At 39.7% G+C, this 23,352-nt stretch overlaps 1 protein-coding gene across 4 annotated transcripts in view; it reads left to right on the top strand.

The window, feature by feature from the left end:
* The window catches only part of DNAJC6 (DnaJ heat shock protein family (Hsp40) member C6), a 138,723-nt gene that overhangs the window by 31,466 nt on the left and 83,905 nt on the right, over positions 1-23,352 (top strand). Inside the window, exon 1 of one of the 4 annotated variants that reach the window (XM_032303775.1) lies at positions 13,621-13,819. The exons of 2 other annotated variants lie outside the window; for them this stretch is intronic. In XM_032303775.1, the coding sequence (XP_032159666.1) occupies positions 13,621-13,819 (199 nt within the window). Of the gene's footprint in view, positions 1-13,620; positions 13,820-14,152; positions 14,244-23,352 lie in introns of those variants that run through there. One more of the 4 variants, XM_032303778.1, reaches the window with a different exon arrangement.

The raw sequence follows: 23,352 nt of genomic DNA, 5'->3' as shown, positions 1-23,352 counted from the left end.
GATCCAGAGAAAATTATTGTGGTTAAGATGTATCAGCAATGCCCATTTTTCTCTTGAAAGCTTACCCTGTCAACTTACCCTGTCTAGGAAAGGGCAGTCTCTCTCTTGTAAATGGTGGGACACTGACAGCAGCTGAGACTATTTGCTCTCCATTTCTGCCCATTGCTTCAAGAAACCATTCTGCTGGACCAGTTTAGGTGTTAATGTTACATTGTTGGCAGTTGCAGACTGTTTCAGGGAACAATTTTATTTGTAAAGATCTTGATTTTGATTCTGTGACCAGAGTAATAGCTAGTTAGAAAAGAAGGTGTAGTGGAGGGAACTCTGCCATTTGTGATAGTAAGAGAGTCATTATGTTTGTGAATCAATAGATACAGAGAAGTTGGGATTGTTCCCATTCGAGCTCCTCTGTCCCATTGGCAGGCTCTGTGTCCTGAGTGATCAATAAATATAGCACCCGTGCCTAAAGTCCACCTGTCCAACCTTTTATTTTATAGATGAAGCCACATTGTTATTAATTTATTTGATCTGGCTGTATTTCAGGATCGTGCTGAACATCCGTTCTTACTGTACAGTTAGCATAATGTGATAGTGAGCGTGAAATTTGGAGGCTGAAGACCAGGGTTTAAGCCTGGGCTTTGTGTTGTCTAGCTTTTGAGTATGAACAAATTGCTTAATATTTTTTTGAGTTTCAGTTTTCTCATCTATAATTACAAGAGCTTCATTCAGTCTTCGTAGGGTTATTGCGGAGATTTACTGAGACAATTTATATCTGCACTAATACGGTAGCTACTAGCGCTTTGAGTGCTTGAAATGTGACTCATCTAAATTGAGATGTGTGGTAAGTGTAAAATGCACACTGGATTTTGAAGACTGACTATGAAAAAAAATAAAAGTGACTTACTGATTACTTTTTTCCGTAGACTATATGTTGAAATGGCAATATTTTGTGCTCATTAAAGTAAATAAAATATACTAAAATTAATTGACTTGTTTCTTTTTTTTTTTTTTAAATGCGCTACTAGAGATTTCAAAGTTACCTGTATGACTCATATTTGTGGTTTGCATTATGTTTCTATTGGACAATGTTACACTATATGGAAGTTCTCTGTAGAAGGCAGTGTAAAGAATAAATGTTAGCTATAGCTACAGAAAGTGTAGAAGGTTTGAATGGGTAGGGATTCCAGGTGACAGTATGAAGCTTATTATTTTACTAAATTTCTAATGCAAGCTTTATTTAGGCATATTAATTTTTCTTCTTTAAGTGGAGCAGGGAAATAGAGGAGTGATAATCTAATCATGTGAGCAAACAGTAACTACTAACCGAGTTAAAATGATGCAGGCACTGTGCTAAGTATTATCTTAGGTGGGATTCCTTTGGTGCATCTGGGCCTCCTGAATTCTTAGGCTTTAATCACTACGTTCTGTCTCTGTCTCTTGTCTGTCTCTCTCTCTTCTCTCAAATTTACTTCACTCTCCTTGACAACATTGTTCTTGCAGATCACTTATCTCCCTCTACGTTGCAGAAAGTGTGGCTCCCACTACTCCTGCTTGTCATCCTTGCTCTAAGGGAGGACTCTGACCTATTATTCCCTCTAGTTTTAAATTGAAAAGTCCTGTGGAGAGGCCATGTTGACTTAGCTTGGCTTCATATAGCCACTCCGGAGCCATGGCTCTAATTCCAACACCAGAGGAGGAAGGTTTCCTAGAAAAAGGGAGTGTTACTCTTGGTTCATAAGAGTTCATAAGTGTTCACTGGACCTATGTTATTAATTTAATAAGTACAGCCATTCTGTGGGGGGTAATAGCTCAATTTAGAAATGAGGAAACTAAGGCTCCAAGAAGTTACATATTTTGTCTAAGTTTAAACATCCGGGCTGAAAGCCCAGATCTGTCTGTCACCAAAGCCCATGTTCATAACCATTACACTGACAGAATTTGAGAAAATTGGGTTGTGTTGACTGAAGTTTTACTGAATTCAGTGTTTGCTATTTTCTCCCCTACCAAATTGCTTTCCACTGAAATCTGTGATAGTAATAAGGGAGAGGAAACTAGAATAAGGATAAGGAATAAGGAATAAGGGTAATGAAACCCACAGTAACATGTAAATCTTTCTTGAATTGAAAACCAGTACTACTGTGCTCTCCAATCTTGTGTCCAAAGCTTTAAAGGTCATAAAAAGCTCCGCAATAATTATCTTTGTAGTAACGAGTTTAAAACATATTTACCACCACTTGGGCATTTTGCTTTTGTAATTTTTTCAAAAAGATTTTATTTATTTACTTGAGAGAGAAAGAGAGTGGGAGAGCAAGCATGAGAGAGCAGCAGAGGGAGAGGGAGAAACAGGCTGTTGCTGAGCAGGGAGCCCAATGTGGGGCTCAATCCCAAGACCCTAGGATCATGACCTGCATGCTACCCAGGCATCCTGTGCTTTCGTAATTGCTGATTATATACTTTTTTGGGGTAGCTATCACATAATTGGTACTCAGTAAATATTAGCTACTATATTTACCATACTAACAAATATTAGCTTTATATTTATATTAACAAATGTTAGCTGTTATGTCAATTATATTAATACATATTAGGCATTATATTATTATTCAAATTAATCATATCCTATTAATAACATAACATTCCTCATATTTTTTGGGGGGGAACAGCTTTATTGAGACCTAATTTACATACTGTACAGTTCTACCCATTTAAAGTGTATCATTCTGTGGTCTTCGGTAGGTTCAGAGTTGTGCCACCGATCATATACTTTGTTTTGAGAACTTTCCCATCTCCTTTTCACCAACACATGATTTCCTGTAGTCTATACAATATGGGCATAGTGATTTCCGAGGCAAAGATCAAGAGGCATCTTCTGTTATTCATAAATAAGATCTGGCCCAAAGGAAATATTCTTTAAAAATGATGACTTGTAAATCTTTCAGAAAAATGATCTGGAGTTTGTGAATCTCTTCGTCAGGTCAAAAAGTAAATTTCAAACAAAAATGATTTCGAAGTGCTGTAAATCTGCATTTTTGACAATCCATTAGAAATCATTTAATTTACATAGGAAATCATTAGTAAGGGACAGCTTTTTTGGCTGAATTTTACTAAGAGTGATGGACTGCTAAGAGCTCTGATTGGCCAGAATGCCAGCCAGTCTTTTATGTGTAGTTCTGAGGCCTGATGAATAAGAAATGCAATGACTAACCTTCACTGGGCGCTAGGCAGTATACAGAGCAACTTTCTCTTATGTCTTTCATGGACTCTTCCCCATGGCATTGGTCATTCATCTGTTTAACAAGTATATATCTGGTGTCTGCATTCTTTCAGGAGTGAAGTTAGACCACACATGGCCATGCCTTCACGAAGCTTATAATGTGATGTGGGAAATCCTACATCTAACAGGAAATTTCAATGTAGTGTGTTTTAAGTGCTATGTTAGAAGATGTACAATGTGCTGTGGGACAACATGGAATCATATCTAACTTGGTTTTGAGAACTTTGATGGTTTCCTTATGAAAGTGCTGCCTGTGCAGGGATCTGAAGGGCAAGCAGGAGTTGACCAGACCAGGGTTGTAAAGAACCTTTATGTCTAGACTTAGAGGATGGGGAAAGGCGAAGTGGTGAGGGCTGAGTCTCCAGAAGAAGTAGCTTATCTTAGAATGTGAAAAGTTCATTATGTTAAATACCTTAGACTGAGGGCCGTGGGAAGCCCTCGAATGGTTTTAAGTAGCCGAGTCACATAATTGGATTTGCATTTTAGAAAGGTCAGAAGTGAATCAGTTTGCTCACTTCCCTGTCTCAATATTCTTTATCTTTAAATGGAAAAGGATAGCCTACCCTGTATAGCTCCTTCCAACTTTAATAGTCCATACATTTCTGTTATCCTGGAAAAACTTAATTCCATACTGATTTCCAGCTCTCTCAGGTATCAAGGCCTACCTAAGATTATGACCAGTACTTGAAGAGGTGGGTTTTGTGGGGATGGAGGTGACTGAGAGTGGGGATAGGAAGCTGAATGGATATATTATTTCCAGTGTGAAATAAAGGAAATAGAAAAGTTATGCAGGTTCCTGTGACAATCTCCTGAAAGGGAACTGGTGGATGACTTTAATTTCTCAGCATACGTGGAGTGGCACCTTGTCCCCTTCCAATAGAGTGAAATCTGATGTTATGTTCCAAAAATTAAAATGCTGCATTCTGAGATGTTTGTTGATGAAATGATACAAAGTCTGGAATTTGCTAAAAAGATAGTTAGGGATTTATACCAAACATGGTTGGCCATGACTTGGTGATTTTTGATGCTGAATGATGGGTTCAAAAGGATCCATTATATAATTTTCATTATGTAATTTTCATAATTTGTGTATGTTTGAAATTTTCCATAATAGAAAGTAAAAAATAACAAAACAAAGATGTTCTGACTTATTACCCAAGTTCCTTATTACTTGAACACAAATGGAGAAAGAATCAGACTCTTTCACTTGGTCATGCCGAAATAAATAGACTCAGAGCTACTGTGTCATAAGCACTGACATTTTGCTTCAAGTTCTTTTTAAAAATTTTTTTATTTGTTTTTATTTATTTTTTTAGAGAAAGAGAGTGATTAGAGAGAGTGTGTGTGAGCTGGGGAGGTGTGTGGGGGGGCAGAGTGAGAGTCTCAACTAGGCTCTACATTCAGCCCAGAGCCCGATGCCGGGTTTGGTCTCATTACCCTAAGGTCATGACCTGAGCCGAAATCAAGAGTCTGATGCTCAGCCAACTGAGCCACCCAGGGGCCCCTGCTTTGAGTTCTGTATCAATTTTAAGGGCTTAACATGTTCCAGACTGCACTGAGATTATGTTGGCAGATCAAAGAAAGAGAATAACACTCCAAGGAAGGGGCAGTTCTTCTAGGGATTTCATCGATGACGTAGGCAGAGCTCTGCAGCTCTGGCCCGAGTCAGCCCAAGAAGGCAGTTTCTGGATACCAGGATAAGCTGGAGAAATCACTGGCTTTGGAGCCATAATAGGCATAATAGACTAAGCTATGTGTTAGGTGTAAGATAGTGACAAGAAAAAACAAAATAGGTCACATTCACTGAATTCTCACTGTATGCCAGTTATCTGTGTAAGCTTGTTACACACTTTATATCATTTGATTCTAATGGCTGCCCTATTAATTAGATGCTACAGTTTTATAGATGAGGAAACTGGGGCATAAAGAATGTATATAATTTGTCTGTGATCACACAGACCTTATATAATTGCCAGTAAATGTTGTGATAAATAAGTAACAAATCCAATGGTTAGGTTTAGGTTTGGATGCACATAACAGACACAAGTAGAATAACAGTGGCTTAAAACAAAATAGTTTCTCTCTCGTCTTTATGAAGTCTGGAGATAATCAGTCGGGGTTGTCATGATTCTCTGGAATCAGGTTCCTTCTGTTGCTTCATTATGAAAGTCTTCCATCCTCAAGTTTACTTCACGGTCCAAGATACCTGCTGAAGCTACATATTCCAAACAGAAGAAAGGCAAAAAGAATGGAAGACAAGAATACCACCCATTTTCCCTTTCAAGGATGCATACTAAAAATTGCACTTATCATTTATGCTTATTTTACAAAATAAGCATAATTATCATTATGCTTATAAATTATAAAATTATCATTTTACAAAATAAGCATTATTATCATGCCACAACTTACTGTCATGTACATACCTAGCAGATTATAGAAAACTTGCTTGTGGCAGGTCCAAGACATGAAACATGACTAAAAAGTAGATTTGTCATGCTATATGGCCATGTGCCCAGCTAAAGAACAAGGGTTCTGTTAGCTTAGCAGATGGTAGGAATATTGAGGATCACTGACAATCACTGCTTGGTCCACACTGCTGCATTTAGAGCTCTGGTCTCTGTGGGTATGCAATGGGTATGGTAATCTTTCTCAAAAGACCTTTCAGGTTTAAATGGGTAAATAGGTTAATAGCCCCCCCCCCCCAAGAACAAACCAACAAACAAAATACCCCCAGGCTCTTAATTAAGTGTTCAGGAAATGCAAGTTCTTTCCTTTCAGTGAGATGTGGGCAAGTCGGTGAAAGTGGTCTGGCGCCATGGAGACTCAGCACCACAAGAATTGACTCCACCTGCCTCTGAGGTCGTCCTTGTCTTACTTATCACCATTTTATAGGATCGACGCACCTTCTAGGGCTTAACCTTTAGGCACAAAGGGGTTACAGAGAATAAGCACCTACATTTTAAGGATCTTGGACATAAAATCATATAATGAGCTCAGGGTGAAACATGGAAATCGAGGGAAACTTTCACTTATATGTCGATTTATACCTGACTTTGGGGAACGAATTACCACATGAATTTTGTCAGTTTGTTATTCTCAAGATTGAGATCAATTGAGCACAGGTCCAGTTTATGGTAGTTTGTCAGAGTCTGTCCATTTGAGAAGCTGGTTTCCTTCCTTGTAGAATGACAAATGAAAGGACAGGTGCTTCCATGGGTTGCTCTCGAAACGGTAATGTAGGTGTAACATTGTTGAACCATGAGCATGTCCTTGAAAAGCCAAGAGTAAGTTGAATGTTAGCAAATGACACAGCATTTTAAGTGAGCTTACTGAAGAAACCCATGGTGATTTTTTTCTGTAAGCTAAAGATGACCTCTGAAACTTTTTTTTTCCCCCTCATTTTCATTCAATTAGCAGATACAGGACACCTTTTACCTGGCAGGCACTATGCTAGGCCTAATAAATATATGATGAACGTTGTCTTTACCTACCAGAGTTGCTCAAAATACCTGAATTAAAAATAGACAAATAATATGCTCAGGTTAACAGATAGTCAAAGAATAATAATATTTGTTTCATCAATTCCAAAACAATTTTTTAAAAAAATTAACATTTAGGCAGTCTTTAAGTATCTTAAAATTGAGAATATGTCACATGTGGGTCATCAGTAGTATATTTTTCTTAATACTGTGACTCAAAATGGATGATTTTTTAGATTTGATGAAATACAGCTTTTGAGTAGGGCTTTAGTGTTTATTATATGCTTTCATGGACCTTATTTTATTTGATTCTTTCTATGAGGGAGAATGAGTACCTCTTCAACTTTATGGAAAGGGAATGTGACTCTGAGTGGGAAACAAATTATAGAATACTTGCATCTGGCAGGTCCAAAACTCAAACATAGTCGTATTTTTTATCCAAAGCTAGTGGTTTTTCCACCACACCTTGATGTTTTTTTAATCTGCATACACACATATTTATACATGTACATGTGCCCAAACACAGCAAGGGCCAAGTTTATTTCAAAGCTAGAGGCTTTCTTTTAATGAATATAAAGATTATTTGTCCTTCTAGTGATTAAAACTAGGTCAAAGAATGGCCAAGTACCAGTTTTCAGGGGGCACAACATAAGAAGTCCACTAAGCCAGATAGTTACAGAACAAGATTGCCTGTTGGGAACACACAGGCAGGTGGGTCTCATTGAGCAGAACCTGCCATGAGCAGAACCTGCCATGTAGGGAGTAAAGCAAGGGTGACCCTGGAAGGTGCCCCAGACTATTTTTCGCCAGCCATGCTTAGGTCAGTTCTAAGAAATAACCCAAATGTCATCCAGTGTTCACTTTGACCTCTGGAATTGGCCTCTCAGGCTGGTGCAGTGGCCAAAGCATAATCAGAAAGTTGGGATTCTTTTAAAAGAATTTTGTTATTCATTAGAGAGAGATGTGCATGCGTGAGAGTGAGAGAGAGCATGCATGCCCACAAACGTGAGCTGAGCAGTGGGGAGGGGCAGAGGGAGAGGGAGCAGCAGACTTCTTGCAGAGCAGGGAGCCCACCACTGCTCTCCATCCCAGGACCCTGAGGTCTTAAACCTGAGCCTAAGGCAGATGCTTAACCGACTGACACACCTAGGCACCCCATAAAGATGGGATTTTGGATAATAACTGAGAGCCAGCTCTGTGAGCTTGGACAAGACTTAACCTCTCCAACTGTGCCTCAAAAAAAGGGACTTTTTTTTTCCAACTGGCTTTGCAGGGTTGTTGGGAAGATGACTGTTAAGGCAGGAAAGGTACCTGGCAAATGGAAAATAACTAATGATGGTTGTTTTTATTACTGTTAGAAATTCAAGGAGGCACAGGTATTAGGGTACTGAGTTACCTTAAAAAATATACCCTGCCTGGAAAGTTTGTCCTGGCTTGTAGGAGACCCAATACTCTTATCAGGCGTCAGGAAGAGACAAGCTCATTTCTAAGGAAATATTATAGAAATAGTTGAGGTTTCGTCTGCTAACTATTATCAGCTCACTCAGTTTTTCCAGCATATTCCGTCTTGTCTCTTGTGTATTGCTCTATGTGCAACTCTTGACAGCTGCCACTATTTAAGCATGTGTTCTGTAGTAAAACCTTGATTAAATGGGACTTAGAACTGGAATACTTCAAAAGTCATGGTTTTTCCCTGTGGGCTTCCTTTGGAGAAGGAAGGAAGCAACAACCAAAGTTTTGAGAAAGAAAGGAAAATTTGAGAATAGGGAGAATGCTGTAATTCAACACCTTCAATTTAACTGCTAAGAGAGAATGATTATCAAGAACACTTTGCTGATTGATAATAGAGCCAGGAGAGGATTCCAGCCCATTGTTCCTTCTTCTGGACTGTGACCTAAAGATTCGGCTTTTGGCATTTGTCTTGGTGTTGTTACTCCTCCAGTTTGGGCCACTACACTAGAGGTCTCAAATTCAAATGCATGCAAGGGCTGACTGACAAAGACCAAGTGGGGCAGGCTGGGCATTTCATATGGGGAAGTGGTGGTGAACTTGACACTCAAGCTGGAGTCTGTGTACCTTCTGTGGAGGCATTTAAGCTTACAGTTAAAAAGAAAAAAGTACAGGACAGACAAAACATTTGGGGGCCAGATATGACTTCTTGGTCCCCAGTTTGATTACTTTACATTCATTGTATTTGCAGATTTGTATTCAATAAGGACATAATCTGAATTATGTACCTGAGGCAAGTTGCCAAGGAAAGTTTCAGTGCTATTCATTGATTTATATTAAAGCATAAAATCGAAGAAGTGCATTTTAGAAACCTGATCATACCTAATAATTTTTGCATTTTGCAACAGAAAGAACAGAGTAATTCTGTTCTCATTTACTGTCTGGTTAGTCAGAAGTTTGTTGTCCAGTTATGTATCCAAGTGAATTCAGATGTCACAGTGTATAGGACATTTGGAATTGGGAACCCCTTAGTACTCAAGGTTCTGTTATATACAGACATTCAAACGTTTTTAACTGGCACTCGTAGTGAGAAATACATTTATGTCATTATTGAAGAGAAACACATACATACTTTCACCACACAAACACAAAATACTAGTTCAGGAAACAATATCTTACCATATGCCAAAAACTGATGTTTTCCTGACCTATTTCGTTTTTATTAAAATAATGGTCATGAATTGCTAAGTTTATTTTTTAATCTAATAGTAGACCACAACATAATCATTTTTTAAAAATCACTAGACTAGGTGATACTAATACATTTTATTATTTATTCAGTAGACATTTATTCAATCTTTAATGAGTGTGAGGTGTTCTTTTGGGTATCATGAAGGATACAGACATGAGCAAAACATGGATTTCTGTTCTCAAGGAGTCTAAAATCTAATAGGAAAGAGAGGGATGAAAATATCTAAAATGTCATGGCAGAATAGTCACTCTACATTATGCATAATGCTTTTATATTATTATACATTATCATAATAAATTTCTTAAGTAGGTAGGGCAGATTTTAGCCTAAAATAAAGATAAGCAATTACATTTTTAGAAAAATTAACTTATCCTTATAAAAATAGTAGAACAATAGTGATAGCATATAGCACTTACTATTTTTTTTTAAAGACTTTATTTATTTGACAGAGAGAGATCACAAGTAGGTAGAGAGGTACACAGAGGGGGAGGAGAAAGTAGGCTCCTTGCGGAGCAGAGAGCCCAATGCGGGGCTCGATCTCAGGACCCTGAGATCAGGGCCTGGGCTGAAGGCAGAGGCTTTAACCCACTGAGCCACCCAGGCACCCCAGCACTTACTGGATGTTATGTACTGATTTAATTCTCACTACAGCTTTATTCCAGTGGTACTATTTCTATGCTCATTTTACAAAGGAGAAAAGTGAGGCAGAGAGGTTAAGTAACTTGCCTAAGGTCATAGAGCTAAAAGAGTCTGTGGAAATAGGGTTCAATCCTAGGAAATACGGTTCCAGAACCTCAGTTTTAACCAATATGTTATATAGCTCCTAGAAATTAAAAAAGCACAAATCATAATCCCAGATGGGTCATGGCATATATTTATCATCTCTGACCTGCCACCACAAAAATATTGACATCTGTTGTGGTAGGAGAGTATTTTGTGGTGGAGGGGATGAGTAGGAATAGAGCCTGAACATTCCTCAGTGTGAATAACCTTCACCAAGTTAATAAAAGTGACTGAAGTTAAAAAAAAAAAAAAAAGTGACTAAAGTCAGCAATAGAAAAGGCAAAGGGAAAGAATGCTTCCCCCAACGAGGGCATCTAATCCTTTGGCTCTGCTCTGTTTGTGATGTAGTATTTTTGAGATAAATTATGGAGCAGTCTTGCTCTTGGAATAGCAGGAGAGTTTAGCTGTAAATGTTCGTCTTGGATTTTACCAGTGCCCTTCCTTAAGCACAGGTGTTCATTCAGAATCACACAGACACATTTCTGGAATAAATAATATTTATCCTTTATTGAGCATCTCCCATGGGAAGAACTAGGACTGCTGGGCACTGAGGATAGAGTGGTGCCCAAGTCAGCCCAATAATAGTAATAATAGCGAATATTTGTTAAGTACTTACTCTATATGTGTTAGGTATTAATGTAATTCTTTACCCATAAAATGATGGTGTTTTTATTATGCTCTTTTATAGAACAGAAAAGTAAGATCTTCATGGATAAGTGAACTTTTTATGAATTTGATCTTTAGGATAATAAAAGCAATTTGCATGTCAATTTGCATTGGTATATGTTCCAATTTAAGCCCCAGACCAGTTTTTAGACTGTTGTATTTTAATCTAGCTATTGCATTTTCCTGCCTTTATGTGTTCTTTAGATCCTTAACTTTGTAAGGTCATTAGTAGTTATTCTGATTAATTTTATTTATATTAAACTAAGTGTAAAGAAAAAAATTAAATGGTCTCTGTAGCCCATTCATGTTTTTCTTTACATTTGCTAAATGAGGAGATATCCAAAAATACAAAGGCGTATGTTTCATCTTAATTTCCTCAAGCAGTATGCCTACAACTCTGAGAACATTTGAACAAAAATAACTGAAAGTTGTCTTTTTGAAAATAATAATTTTCACTTTTGAAAAATGGTTATCTCTAAATTCTCTTAATCTAGTGATTATAAATCTAGAATTTGCCAAGGTATGTGATGGACACTAGGTATTTACTTCCTATGCCTCAGTAATAAATTAAAAGAGAAGGAAAAGTGCAGAAAAGGATTATTTAAAATGTTATTGTAAAATATTTACTAGATTTTACAGAGTATTACTTCAGCCAAGTACATAAAATTGCTCAGTCTGACAGATTCGGAAAGTTGAAAATATAAAATTTGTGTTTAAAATTTAATTGCAATTTTAATTGCTGCCACTCAAATTGTTTGATCTTGTAAATGAGCATTAATTGAGATTTTTGATTTGGGTCAGATCACACCTTCTTCAGTTAATGCAGTTGGGAAAGCAACTGGTCAGGGAATTGAGATCTTCCCAGAGGGACTAGACAGATCTACAGCATTCTTGGCCTCTACTGATTCAACCTCTTCCTATGAAAATTTGTGTTTAGGTGATCCTTGAACGGGCATATGTCTCTCAATACAATTAACTTATTTTACGTAGATCCCTGCAGAGCTAGAGCTTCCAGAAAACTCTGGGTCTCAAATGATTGGGACCCAACCTTCCTAGATGCTGTTGTTTGATTTTATGTTCTTAAGTGATCAAAATAATATCAAGAGAAAGCCACAAAAGGTGAGAAGAAGGCAAAGCTGGCTTTGTGTATGAGCTTAAGCAAATTTTACATATGTGCACTTGTTTCTTGCTGATGGGTGATAATACTCCGCCAAATGACTTGAAAATCTCCTCACTTAATCATTCCAAATTCCAATAGGGAAAAGGATCATTTCAAAACCAGAATTTCACTTGAAATGATAAAAAGAGGGATACTTCTGTAGTCTTATTATTTCAAGTGAAAACAAACATTTGGTAATTGCATTTTGAAACTTAGAGTTATGTCCAGGTTTTGCAAATGTTGAAATATATAATGTTGGGTTTCTCTTTAAGAATAAGAATGCAAAATCATGAATATGAAATTAGGTACACAGCCTTGAAAGGGGCTTCTGCAAGAAAGGGGCTCTGACCCTTCAGCTCGATTAACTTCGTGATTAATTCTCCTCTGATAATGAGCAACTGTTTTCTTTGTTTCCTCAAAATTATGAAAAAAAGGGGGGAGGGCCTAGAGAATGGAAGGAAAATCCTTGTCTTCCTAACCATCCCCTCAAGCCAACTGAGTGGTATAGTCCTTTCTCCAGGTCCCAAGGTAAATGATGTCAGAACTGAAATTGCACCTGATTCGACCTCTTCCTCGCTCCCCACCCCGCCCCCCCCGCCCCAGTTATTCGTTCAACAAATAGTTACTGAAACAGTCACAGCTACTCACTAGGTGGAATGGACCCTGTCTCCTACTTAGAATAGCCAGCTCTTTGATATCTCACTTAGAGATCATTCCCATTCCGGTTTGAAAGAAACTGCTGTTCCTTTCTGTCCTAGCATACACATAGCCTGGCATTTAACATGTGTTCTTTTTCTGTTCAATTAAGTTACAAGTCAGTCCTCCAGGACAGTAACCTTCGGGGTGGCTTTGACTAGCCGAATCTTCCAGCAAATATAGGCTAAGTTATACAAAATGGGCGTGTCTGGATTTTACCAAGAGACCCCCTCGTCCCCAAAGCTTACCAAGCAGAGACGCCCAGCCTCTTTCTTCTTTACCTCACGCGCGAAAACACCCTCTACCCGGGTCGTAGTAGTCCCCGCCCCCCACCACGCCCCATTTACCGCCCTCAGCCCCCCTCCTTGAGAATCTCCCCATCCCTCACTCCCTCTCTTTTCTACCCTCCCCTTGGGCCAGCCGCGCTTGGAGCTGCCCTGCTGCGCGGCGGGGGCGACGCGGCGACACCTATAGGATTGCTTCCGGGCACTCCCCAGCCAGAGGGTGGCTGGCCCGGGGCCCGGAGCTCCGCAGGGCCGGCGGCTCCGCGGCGGCGGCACCGAGGACGCGCGCACCCGTTCGCCCTCCCGCCCGCGCCCTCTTTTTCTCCCTCGGTCGCGCGGGGCGCCCAGAGCCGCTCTCTTCCCAGGGCGGTGGCTTTGCCGCCCGTCGCGCAAAGCTCCTCTCTGGTGGCCGTTCCCTTTCCCTCCTCTTTGCGTCATGTCGGACACTTGATGTTTTTTGTTTCTTTTCCTTTTTTCCCCCTATTTTTTAAATTTCCTCCTTTAGCCCTTTCCACCTTCCACCTCCCCCTTCGTTTCCCAGGTTGATATTTTACCCCTCTTCTCTGGGCTTGCCCATGAGTCTTCTCGGGAGCTACCGGAAAAAGACCAGCAACGATGGTTATGAATCCTTGCAGCTGGTGGACAGTAACCGGGACTTAAGTGCGGGGAGCGGCGCGGGTGGCGGCAAGCAGAGAGTGAATGCCGGGGCGGCGGCAGCCGCGCGGAGTCCCGCCCAGCAGTCTCAGGACCGCGCCAGCACCATGGACAGCTCAGGTAGCGCTGGCGGCGGGGTGCGCCCAGCTGAACTCTGCAGGGTCCTCCAGAGGCTGCCCACTCCACTAGCCCGAGGCTCCCACCCCACCTTGGCCTGGGAGGGGCCGGGATGGAGCGAAGGCATCTAATACCACCAGGGTGTCGCGTCTCTAATTTCTCTAGTTCAAGGAGCTAGGAAATGTTAGATCAGTCCTGAGGCCCAGCGACTGTAGGAGCGCCTCTTAATCTGGCTAGGCTGCTGAATACACCAGCTGGGGGCGGGGAGAGGAGGGGAAAGGGGAGGGAAGGGGTGGACGCGAGAAAGGAGCGGGTGGCGCGAGGAGCCACTGGGAAGGAGGGCAAGGAGAGGCAGCTGCTTTCATTACCCAGCTGGATGAGGGGGAGAGGTGAAGGAGCAAGTGCGTTGATTGCCTGCGGAGGCACGGTATTTATTCCAATTATTATTCTCTTAATGCTGATGTTATTTGCAATCCTGTAAAGCTGTGCCTCTTGTCAATCCGGCTGTCTGCTGGGGTTAATGCTGCTACCTTTTTGAAGCAATTTTTGCCTTTAGCCAGTTTTTATCTAGGGCTCTTTTACTCAGCTTTTATGATTTGTACGAAGAAATTTATTTCATCTGTTATTGGCTTTGATCTTGTTTATCTTTATCTTTTTGCATTGAGTGTACTAATAACTTCATAAACGTTACATGTAAGGAAAATGAAAATGCCTCTAAACTTTGTATCTGGGCTTGCAACCTTTTTTATTTCTTTTTATTTTTATAAAGCTCTTTTAGCTTTTTTTTGATTTCCATAGCAAAACAGTCACTTAATATTTTAATATATGTATGTTGGACCAGGAGTATTATAGCTGTTTGCTCACCTTTTCAAGGAATCAGGATCAGAGGATTGTTTACGCAAAGATAATTTATAATTGAAGTGGTTAGTGGTTTGTTCTACATTGGTAACTTTAATATACTGAGCAACTGAGGACTTCAGAGGAAAGATTCATGTTGGGTTGTTTGAGAAGTAATGAAAACAAACTGAATTTAATTCTTGCAGTTTGCCAATAAATGCTTCTTTCTTTTAATCGTGTAATGGCTCTCCCTGGACTATCATTTTTCTATTTTCTTACCCCATAAGTGGGGTAAAATATTGTTTACAGATGTTTTCAAGTGTCCTCACCTGTAAACGTATTTTACCCATACTAGAGCTTATTGAAGTTAAGGTTTTGGTAGAATGTTTTCTCAGGACCATTTTAAATTAAAACTAAAATTACCTGAAGGACTGATGATTCTAACAGCTTTGGTATTGATGTTGTACATGGGTATTTGATTTACGATTTTCTTAAATCTGTGATAAAGTACAAAACATCCTTTGACTGAATGCGATCTCCTTTAAGTCTTAAAGAAAAAGATTCATGCATTCCAAATGATGCCATCATAATCCTTTCTGGAACTTAGTGGACATGTATACAGTGAACTGAAATGGAAGGAACGATTTCCAAATGAGTAGGGAGGAGCCCCACTTTCAAGAAACGAAATTTTGTACATTTTCACTTCTCATAGGGATTCTTATTTTAAGAATTCGAATTTGTTTTTAATGTTACATCTGAGAATATTTTCAACACCTATTTCTTGAGTCCCTTATATGCCAGGCACTGTGTTAAGCACTGTGGAGGAATATAATAGTGAAGGCGAGACACTTCTAGTCTTTAGGGGGCTGTCATTTAGTAGGAGCAATAACTCGAACACACAGCAGCCTATAGTGAGTCCTGGATTTTCGAGGATTGTCTTTTTTTTTTTTCTAACCAAATCAGACTTTTTCAATAGGTTTAGAGAAGAAAAATGAAGTAAATTGATAAATTGTTGTAATGGGAAAACATTATTAAGAATATGGTTATATCTAAAACATTATTGCTAGGAGTTGATTCTTCAACTTGATCAAACTAACCCTGTATGAAGAGGTTGCAGGGATTCTTCCCATCCCCATTCCTCCTCCTGGTTAGGGCAATATTGTGGCTTTGTTATGGCAGCTATGTATCTTATGACTATTTTGATGTATATTTGCAATTGAGAACAGAGTCTGGGAGGATGCTGTTTGTTTGGTCTGGATGAACAGTTGCACCCTGAGAGTGGGGTTTCTTTTAATGGGTAGAAAGTTTCATTGACTAGTGCAACTATATCTATCTTGTCTAATTATAGTTCTTTCTTCCTAGATCATCAAAGAGTGGCCTTCTGCAGTGTAAATGTATCCATTTGTTTAAGATATTTAATTAAGCTCATGGATCTTTTCTAAAGCAGCACTGATCTGCCCATTTATTCCGCTCATTGTACTGTGACATGCTGGCTAGGAGAGGTGGTTCATGGGGCTTTTGGTCTAACAGAAATGTTTATGAATGGAAAAAATATGTCTAGAGGATTTAAAAATAAATCTAGAGGATTTAAAGCTTAGTTCTAACAATACCTTACACTGGTATAGCTATTTATAATAGGTGGTACAATTGGACAGTTATTTCATTTCCCCAGAAGTCTATTAGGCAGAATAAGGGGCATATCTGTGCCTAGAGACCTGATATCAAACATCTGTACTACTGTTACTAGCTGTAAGACCTAGAAAAATTTTAAGGCTGTTCTCCATTTATAAAAGAAGAATCATAATAGTTGTTTTTACAATAGAGCTTTTAGGTTGAGATTTACAACAACTTGAGAATACATTTGTAGTTTTCCTTTATTTTGCTGTCTGTGTCATTACAAGTAGATGAGGAAACTTACTTAGAGATGGTAGGAGACTTGTTTAAGGTAAAATAGCTACTTAGTGACAGCTAGATTCAGTTTTCTGACTCTAAGGTCTAAGTTTTTCTTCACTGAACTGAACTGTCTTTCTCTGTAGGTATAATATCATAATATCATCCATTTCCTTGGATTTCCCCTCTGTTTTTAGATGAAAGAGTGACAGATGTTCAGAAAAGTTTAATGACTTTCTAAGTCAACAGAGTCTCAAGTGGTGGATTGCAGAGTGGCCCCCAAGACAGATGTGCCTTCCAGAGCTCTCTGCCTGCCCTGACTCACATTCTCTTCATTTGAATTATTCTCTAGAAAAGATTGTCATTCCAAGGTCATCCTCTCATCTCTCAGATGGCACTGTAGCTATCCCAATTCATTAGCTCAGGAACTCGTATTTGTGTTCATTTCACTTACCATGAAAAGTAGAATCCATAAACAAACTCCTAGTCTTAAGTCACTGAAGTGTTCCAACTTCAGGCTTTACTTACCAAATTCATAATGACAAGCCATAAAACAGTAGCCCAATTAAAATCTGTTTCCAGATTTTAATGGGATTTAAAAGCGTAAGGATAATGTGAAGAATGCTAATATACTTTCCTGTTTAGTATAAATCTGATTGAAAGCAAAAATTACCTTTAACAAATGCTATTCTACGTGGTGTTTATTTTATTTTATTTTATTTTTTTTTTAAAGATTTTATTTATTTATTTATTTGACAGAGAGAAATCACAAGTAGATGGAGAGGCAGGCAGAGAGAGAGAGAGGGAAGCAGGCTCCCTGCTGAGCAGAGAGCCCCATGCGGGCCTCGATCCCAGGACCCTGAGATCATGACCTGAGCCGAAGGCAGCGGCTTAACCCACTGAGCCACCCAGGCGCCCCTACGTGGTGTTTAAACACAGCATCTACATTTTGAATCAGGCTTTCTCATTATATAGTACTTATTTGGATAACTTCATACTTTATTGAAATATTATAAGCATATGTATGTTAATATTCCTTTCTTAGGAATATCTGCCCATTTAAGGGTTTTACAGATTGAAGACAATGTTGATTTACTAATTTAATGTGAGGCTAAAATTTGAATGTTTCTAGATAATCACTTAAGGATGCATCTCTGTCAAAGTTCAAATGCTTGGAAACTGCCAGGTTTCATAGACTTAGAATGGGAGTCTTTTTTTTTTTTTTTTCTTTTAAGATTTATTTATTTTAGACAGAGAAGAGAGAGTGTGAGAGTACGGGGTGGGGAGGAGCAGAGGGAGAGTCTCAAGCAGATGCCATGCTGAGCACAGCAGGGAGCTTGTTTTGAGGCTCCATCTTCTGACCCTTGGATCAGGACCCCAAGATCACAACCCTGAGATGGCAACTGGAACCGAAACCGAGAATCCCCAGAGGCTTAACTGACTGTGCCACCCAGGGGCCCCGGAAGGGGGAACTTTTGGACAAAGTCTCAGAAAGATGACTGTGTAGCCTATGATATACCCCTTGTGCGATGGAACTGTCACTGCCTTCTGAGGCTGTACCTTTGGACTGTTGTTATCAGCACCAAGTTCCTTCTTTTTATTTAGGTCTTTCGGCTTTCTAGGTACAAGATAAATCTAATCCTTTGCCCACCCTTTGAAAATTAGAGAACGGATCCTGTTTCTCTTCTTAGCTCAGTTGTCTTCTTTCCTAGGCATATATATAATATATATATCATATATGTAAAACATATATACATATACATATATCATGTATATAAATACATATATAATCTCATACACATAAATCGTATATATATAAGTATATAAGTATATTTAGATATATATAGATATATCGCTGTATTAGAGATATATATGAATAATATAGATATATAATGATATATAATATTTATATATATTTAACAAGGTTTTTAAATTAATTTTTATTATAAAATTTTTATCCTAATAGTTTTTCATGCTCTTGTTAAAAAAGAATTAAAGATTACAGAAAAGAATACAATGGAAAATATAATATACCCTCCCCCTTCCCTGGTTCTTTGTCTCAGAGATAACCCTATTGAAAGTATATGTAAACTTAATATATATAAAATAACATGTGTGTATGCATAAGATTAAAATTATAATAAAATAGAAAGTTGTGACCATGTATCTTTATATACATTGTTCAGGAATGCTTAAGCATAAAATTGTTAACCTTTTTTTATTGTAGCAATGATTACAATCCAGGCCATTTTGCTAAACACTGTATGTATGGTATCCTATTTAACCCTCATAAGAATTCTTGAAGTTTGGTGATAGTTAATTTTTTCTTATAGTTGATTAAACCAGGCACAGGGAGGTTAAGCAAGTTGTCTGAGGTTATACAGAGTACCTTGAGTACTCTGGTACTACTCTGGTACTACTCTGGTACTACTCTGGAACTCTGGTAGTAGTACTCTGGTACTACTCTGGTACTCTGGTACTCAAGGTACCAGAGTACCTTGAGTAAAGTGTCATAGAGAAATGTCCATAAATTTGCAAGTGAAGAATTTCCTGCTGAATGTTTATATTTGCTGCTTTCCCTGTGGTAAGGAGAAATAGGAGTGTTTGGGTAACTGAAATGAAGGTAGTTGTTTTCCATTTTGAATCTTGTAAATAAGATCTCTCTCTCTCTCTTTTTTAAGATTTTATTTATTTATTTGACAGAGAAAGAGAGAGCACAAAGTAGGCAGAGTGGCAGGCAGGGGGGAGAGAGAGAAGCAGACTCCCTGCTGAGCAGAGAGCCTGATGTGGGGCTCGATCCTAGCACCCCAGGATCATGACCAGAGCTGAAAGCAGATACTTAACCAACTGACCCACCCATGCTCCCTAAGATGTCTCTCTTGACTTAAATATAACCTAAAGAATTTTAAAATGCTAGAAAATGAAGAAGACAGAGAAAAAGCAGTAGTGAATAAAACTGATTAAATCCTTATATGACACTGAGAGAACAATATAATTGGTACCACTTTATAACTTTATGGAGCAATATCTTACCAGTGAAAATGAGTCCCCAGTGTTCTCAGGATAAAGTCTCTTTATCTTCACTGGGCATCAGAAGCTCATGATGGCTTCTGCAAGACAGCCAGTATAACTGGCAGTATAAAGCAGTATAACTCCTTACCCTGTCTCCACTGGTAGGTCCCCTTCCCCCACCTCCATCTCTACATTTTTGCACACATTGTTCTCTCAGTTTAGGCCAACTGCTCCTGTCGCCATCTAGATGTCCACTTTTTCCAGGTTATCTACTACTACTCATTCTTCAGCTCCCAAACTCCTGTAGACTGCTTGAGATGACTATTCTGCATGCTCCTCCCCCAGCCTGTATATCCCTGCCTTAGCTCTTACCACATTAGGTTGTGATACATTGCCTGACCTACCTCTCCCTCCAGACTCTAAGTAAAGTTCAGAGCAGGGCTGTGTGTTCCTCGCCTTTGTATTCTTGTCACTGCTTGGCATTTATTAGGAGCCTGATAAATACTCATTGAATGAAAAAGCGTGTACTGATTTTGAATTTTTTAAAAGGGCATTTATAATGAAATGTACCCATCCAAACCATAAAATAAGCATTCAACTAGATTTTTAATAGAAATGAGACCAGACTTGATAGAAATGAAACTGTTGGCAGAAAGATAGACCAACTCAAAAATGAGCATTTTTCATAAGCAAGGACATTTGAGGGGAGAGAAAGGTAATTAATAAATAGTCTCAGACCTCCAATAGTTTCCTAATGTGGAAATGTAAAGAAATAATAAGCTTCCCAAAAAACTGCCTTCTTAACCCCCCCTCCAAATGCAACCTATTATATGATTTACCATCAAGATAATTTTTTGAGCAGAAAAAAGCCCCACTAAATATATACAACTCTTTTTTAACAAACTAACAATAGAATACTTTTATCTGAAGATTTGTGTGTTTCATCATTAGTATTGCAAGGTTGGAATCTTAGCTTTTTTCAGGTTTAATATTAAAAACTCTTTGTATCACCTTTGGGCATCTGCAATTTATGTAAGCATTATGGTGTCCATTTATAACCTGTACTCACCATTTTGAACTCCCTTTGGAAAGAGCCTTTAATTTCGAAGTGGATTAAAGAATCCTGGAGTTTAAATTGTACATTTCCTTATTGACAAAACTTGTAACTCAGGAGAAAGGTAAATTATAGTTATTGTCTACTTAAACAACATCTCTTAAAATTTACATAGAAGCTTTTGAAAGAGCAGCTTAATGTCTGAGTACTAAGCCCTTCATGGTCTAAGGAATTAGGAAATTTTCATGACATGGGCCAAGAGATCTGGCAATTTCTAGTTCTTAAAATTGCTTTACCTGGCATGCCACAGGCCATAGCCTGGATCCAAAATATTTTTTGTTCTTTCAATAATGCATCAAAGCATAATTTGAAAAGGCACTAGGGATGAAAATTAAAATTCAGCTGTGTGTGATGTTAATGCAAATGACCACACCAAGGAAGGAATCAGATGGTCCAGTACTTGTGATGCATGTTGGGTTTGCCCCTGCAGAAGATGATTGTTGGCACGTTGAAGTGTCGTACTCTACCTGGTGACTGGTGGATTTGTTTGACATGTGTTATAAGCCTCTTCCCGATTTTAGAAACGTTGTGGTGTGAAAGAAGTGCATCTCCGAATTGGGTATATTTGGCACGGGGCAGGGGGCATGAAGGGTGTAATAATAGCCACATACAGTGCCATGGAGTGTGGAAGCAGGAGGCATAATTTTAACCAGGGGGATGAGGGAAAACCACAGTGGAAAGTGCTGTTTGAGCAGGGCGTCAGTAGGTGGAGAAGGAAAGGAGAATTGTTTTGGGCTGAGAGCTAAGGCGCAGTGGCATCCTCATACGAGGTGTGTTGAGAGATTTGCATTTAGGCCAGGAAGCCGGAGCCCATATGGGTTGGAAGTGCTGTAGTGGATGGCACCGGGAGGACAGATTGAACCCAGAGCAGGGTGAGTCTGTTGAGAAGGTTGGACTTTATTCTGTACGCTTGGGATTGTCCTGAAGATTTGGAAGAGGGGCCGAGGCAGGGCTGACATACCCATAGGCACAGTGCCTAGGGATCACAGCAATTTTAAGGCCGACAAAAATGTTTTAATTTTAATTTCTTTTAAAAACCAGAATAAAATAAATGAGTACAGCAGTAAGGAATTAAGGAATTTATCTTCATACCAATGCAGTTAAAAATAATTTTTTAAAATGGGGGGATGAGCACATGAAGGCAAAACTACCTAGGGCCCCTAAAGGTCCTACTGCAATTCCAAAGAGAAGAATGTCATGTGCGAAACCTGGAGATACTTGGCAGCTGTATAAAAGGTGGATCCCATCTGTGTCCTGGCTGTATCAGATTGACCTGGGACGCTGGTTGAAAACAGAGATTCATGGTTTATTGAGGGAGAGGGTGTCCTGGCAGGGAGAGAGCATGTACCTGGTGGACAAGGAGAACAAATAAACGTTCATTAAATTGTCCATTACTTGAGAAGTAATGACAGCCCAAACCAGGTTAATGCTGTAAACTATGGAAGAAAGAGGAAAGCCTCGCATAAACGAATGGACAGATTGACAGCCGACTGGGTGTGGGGTGGGAGGTACAGGGGATGCTGGAGGTGTCTAGGCTGGTGGCAGGACAGGAGGTGGTATTTTCATTCTTGGCCAGAAGTGGAAAATGTGACCATTTGGTTTTCGATACTACAGATGCACCTTGAGCATACTAACGAAAGCGCTGACTATGCTGTCCCATTGGCCCGAGGTGTCACTAGGCTTTCAGCTTTTTGGTGGACTGTCCGTTAGGCTGTGCAGATCTCCAGGGGAGTGCTGTGGAGGAGGTGGGAGGCAGGAGCAGGGTCTGTGTTCGCCTAGGGGAGGAGTAAGGTAATCAGTGGAAATGCTAGAACTGAAATTCTGCGGCACTGGGCTGAGTCCAGGGCTGGGGCTGGAGGCCAGGACGGTGTAAAGTAGCCAGCCTGCTCTTAGGCCATTCTCACAGGGCAAGCCCTAGGCTCTGGGTCTTCCCTTGCCTGCTGATGGGGAAACAGGAAGAGAGCTCAAACACCAGAGAAACCTGGAAGATGACAACTGAAGCAGGAATTCTTGGTCTCCATGGAAACAGACAAGTGCCTGAAAAAACACCCTGACCCCAGAAATTCTCAAGGGCTGCCTCGGGCCAGCATGTGGCCACTTGAGCATCACAGCAGAAATCAGTAGGGTGACATTTCTCTTCACCGCTTATTCTTCCTTCCCTTTCTGCAGCTCTTCCGCAGTCCTCCTTCCCAATATTCTCTTCCTTCTGCTTCCTCTTCTTCCTTCCCCTTCCTCTTCAGCTTCCTTGACCCCCTCTCCTGAGATGCTCTTCTTTTCTCTTCTTCCCCTGTCGTACCTGTGTCTTCCCCCTTTTCCCTAGTTAATGAGTCTGCATGTCTGGGAGACTTGGAACCCCATGCCATAGGAAGGGGCGTGGATGACTCTAGTTTGGGGGTATGCATGTGGGGAGGTATGTGTGTGACTTAGATCCCAGGCTGCTGTGTGTGGCCCAGTGGGTGTGAACCCTGGTATCACTTTCCAATTTGGGTAATTGCATCTGACCTACCTAAAATTTCACTTGCTGTTTCAATTAGCCAAGTGTTCCGCACTGTGACTTGGTGATGAGAGGTTTCATAAGCCTCCATCCCAGAGGTAGCTGCATTTCATTCAGATGAAATTCACTTACTAATTTGCAGCTAGGGAGGGCAAGATAATATCACACCATTCCCCCCTCCCTGTCTCT

This window comes from Mustela erminea, chromosome 10, assembly GCF_009829155.1.
Source record: "Mustela erminea isolate mMusErm1 chromosome 10, mMusErm1.Pri, whole genome shotgun sequence".
Lineage (NCBI taxonomy): Eukaryota > Metazoa > Chordata > Mammalia > Carnivora > Mustelidae > Mustela > Mustela erminea.
Note: the sequence above shows the minus strand (reverse complement) of the source record. Positions and strands in the feature narration are given on the sequence as shown.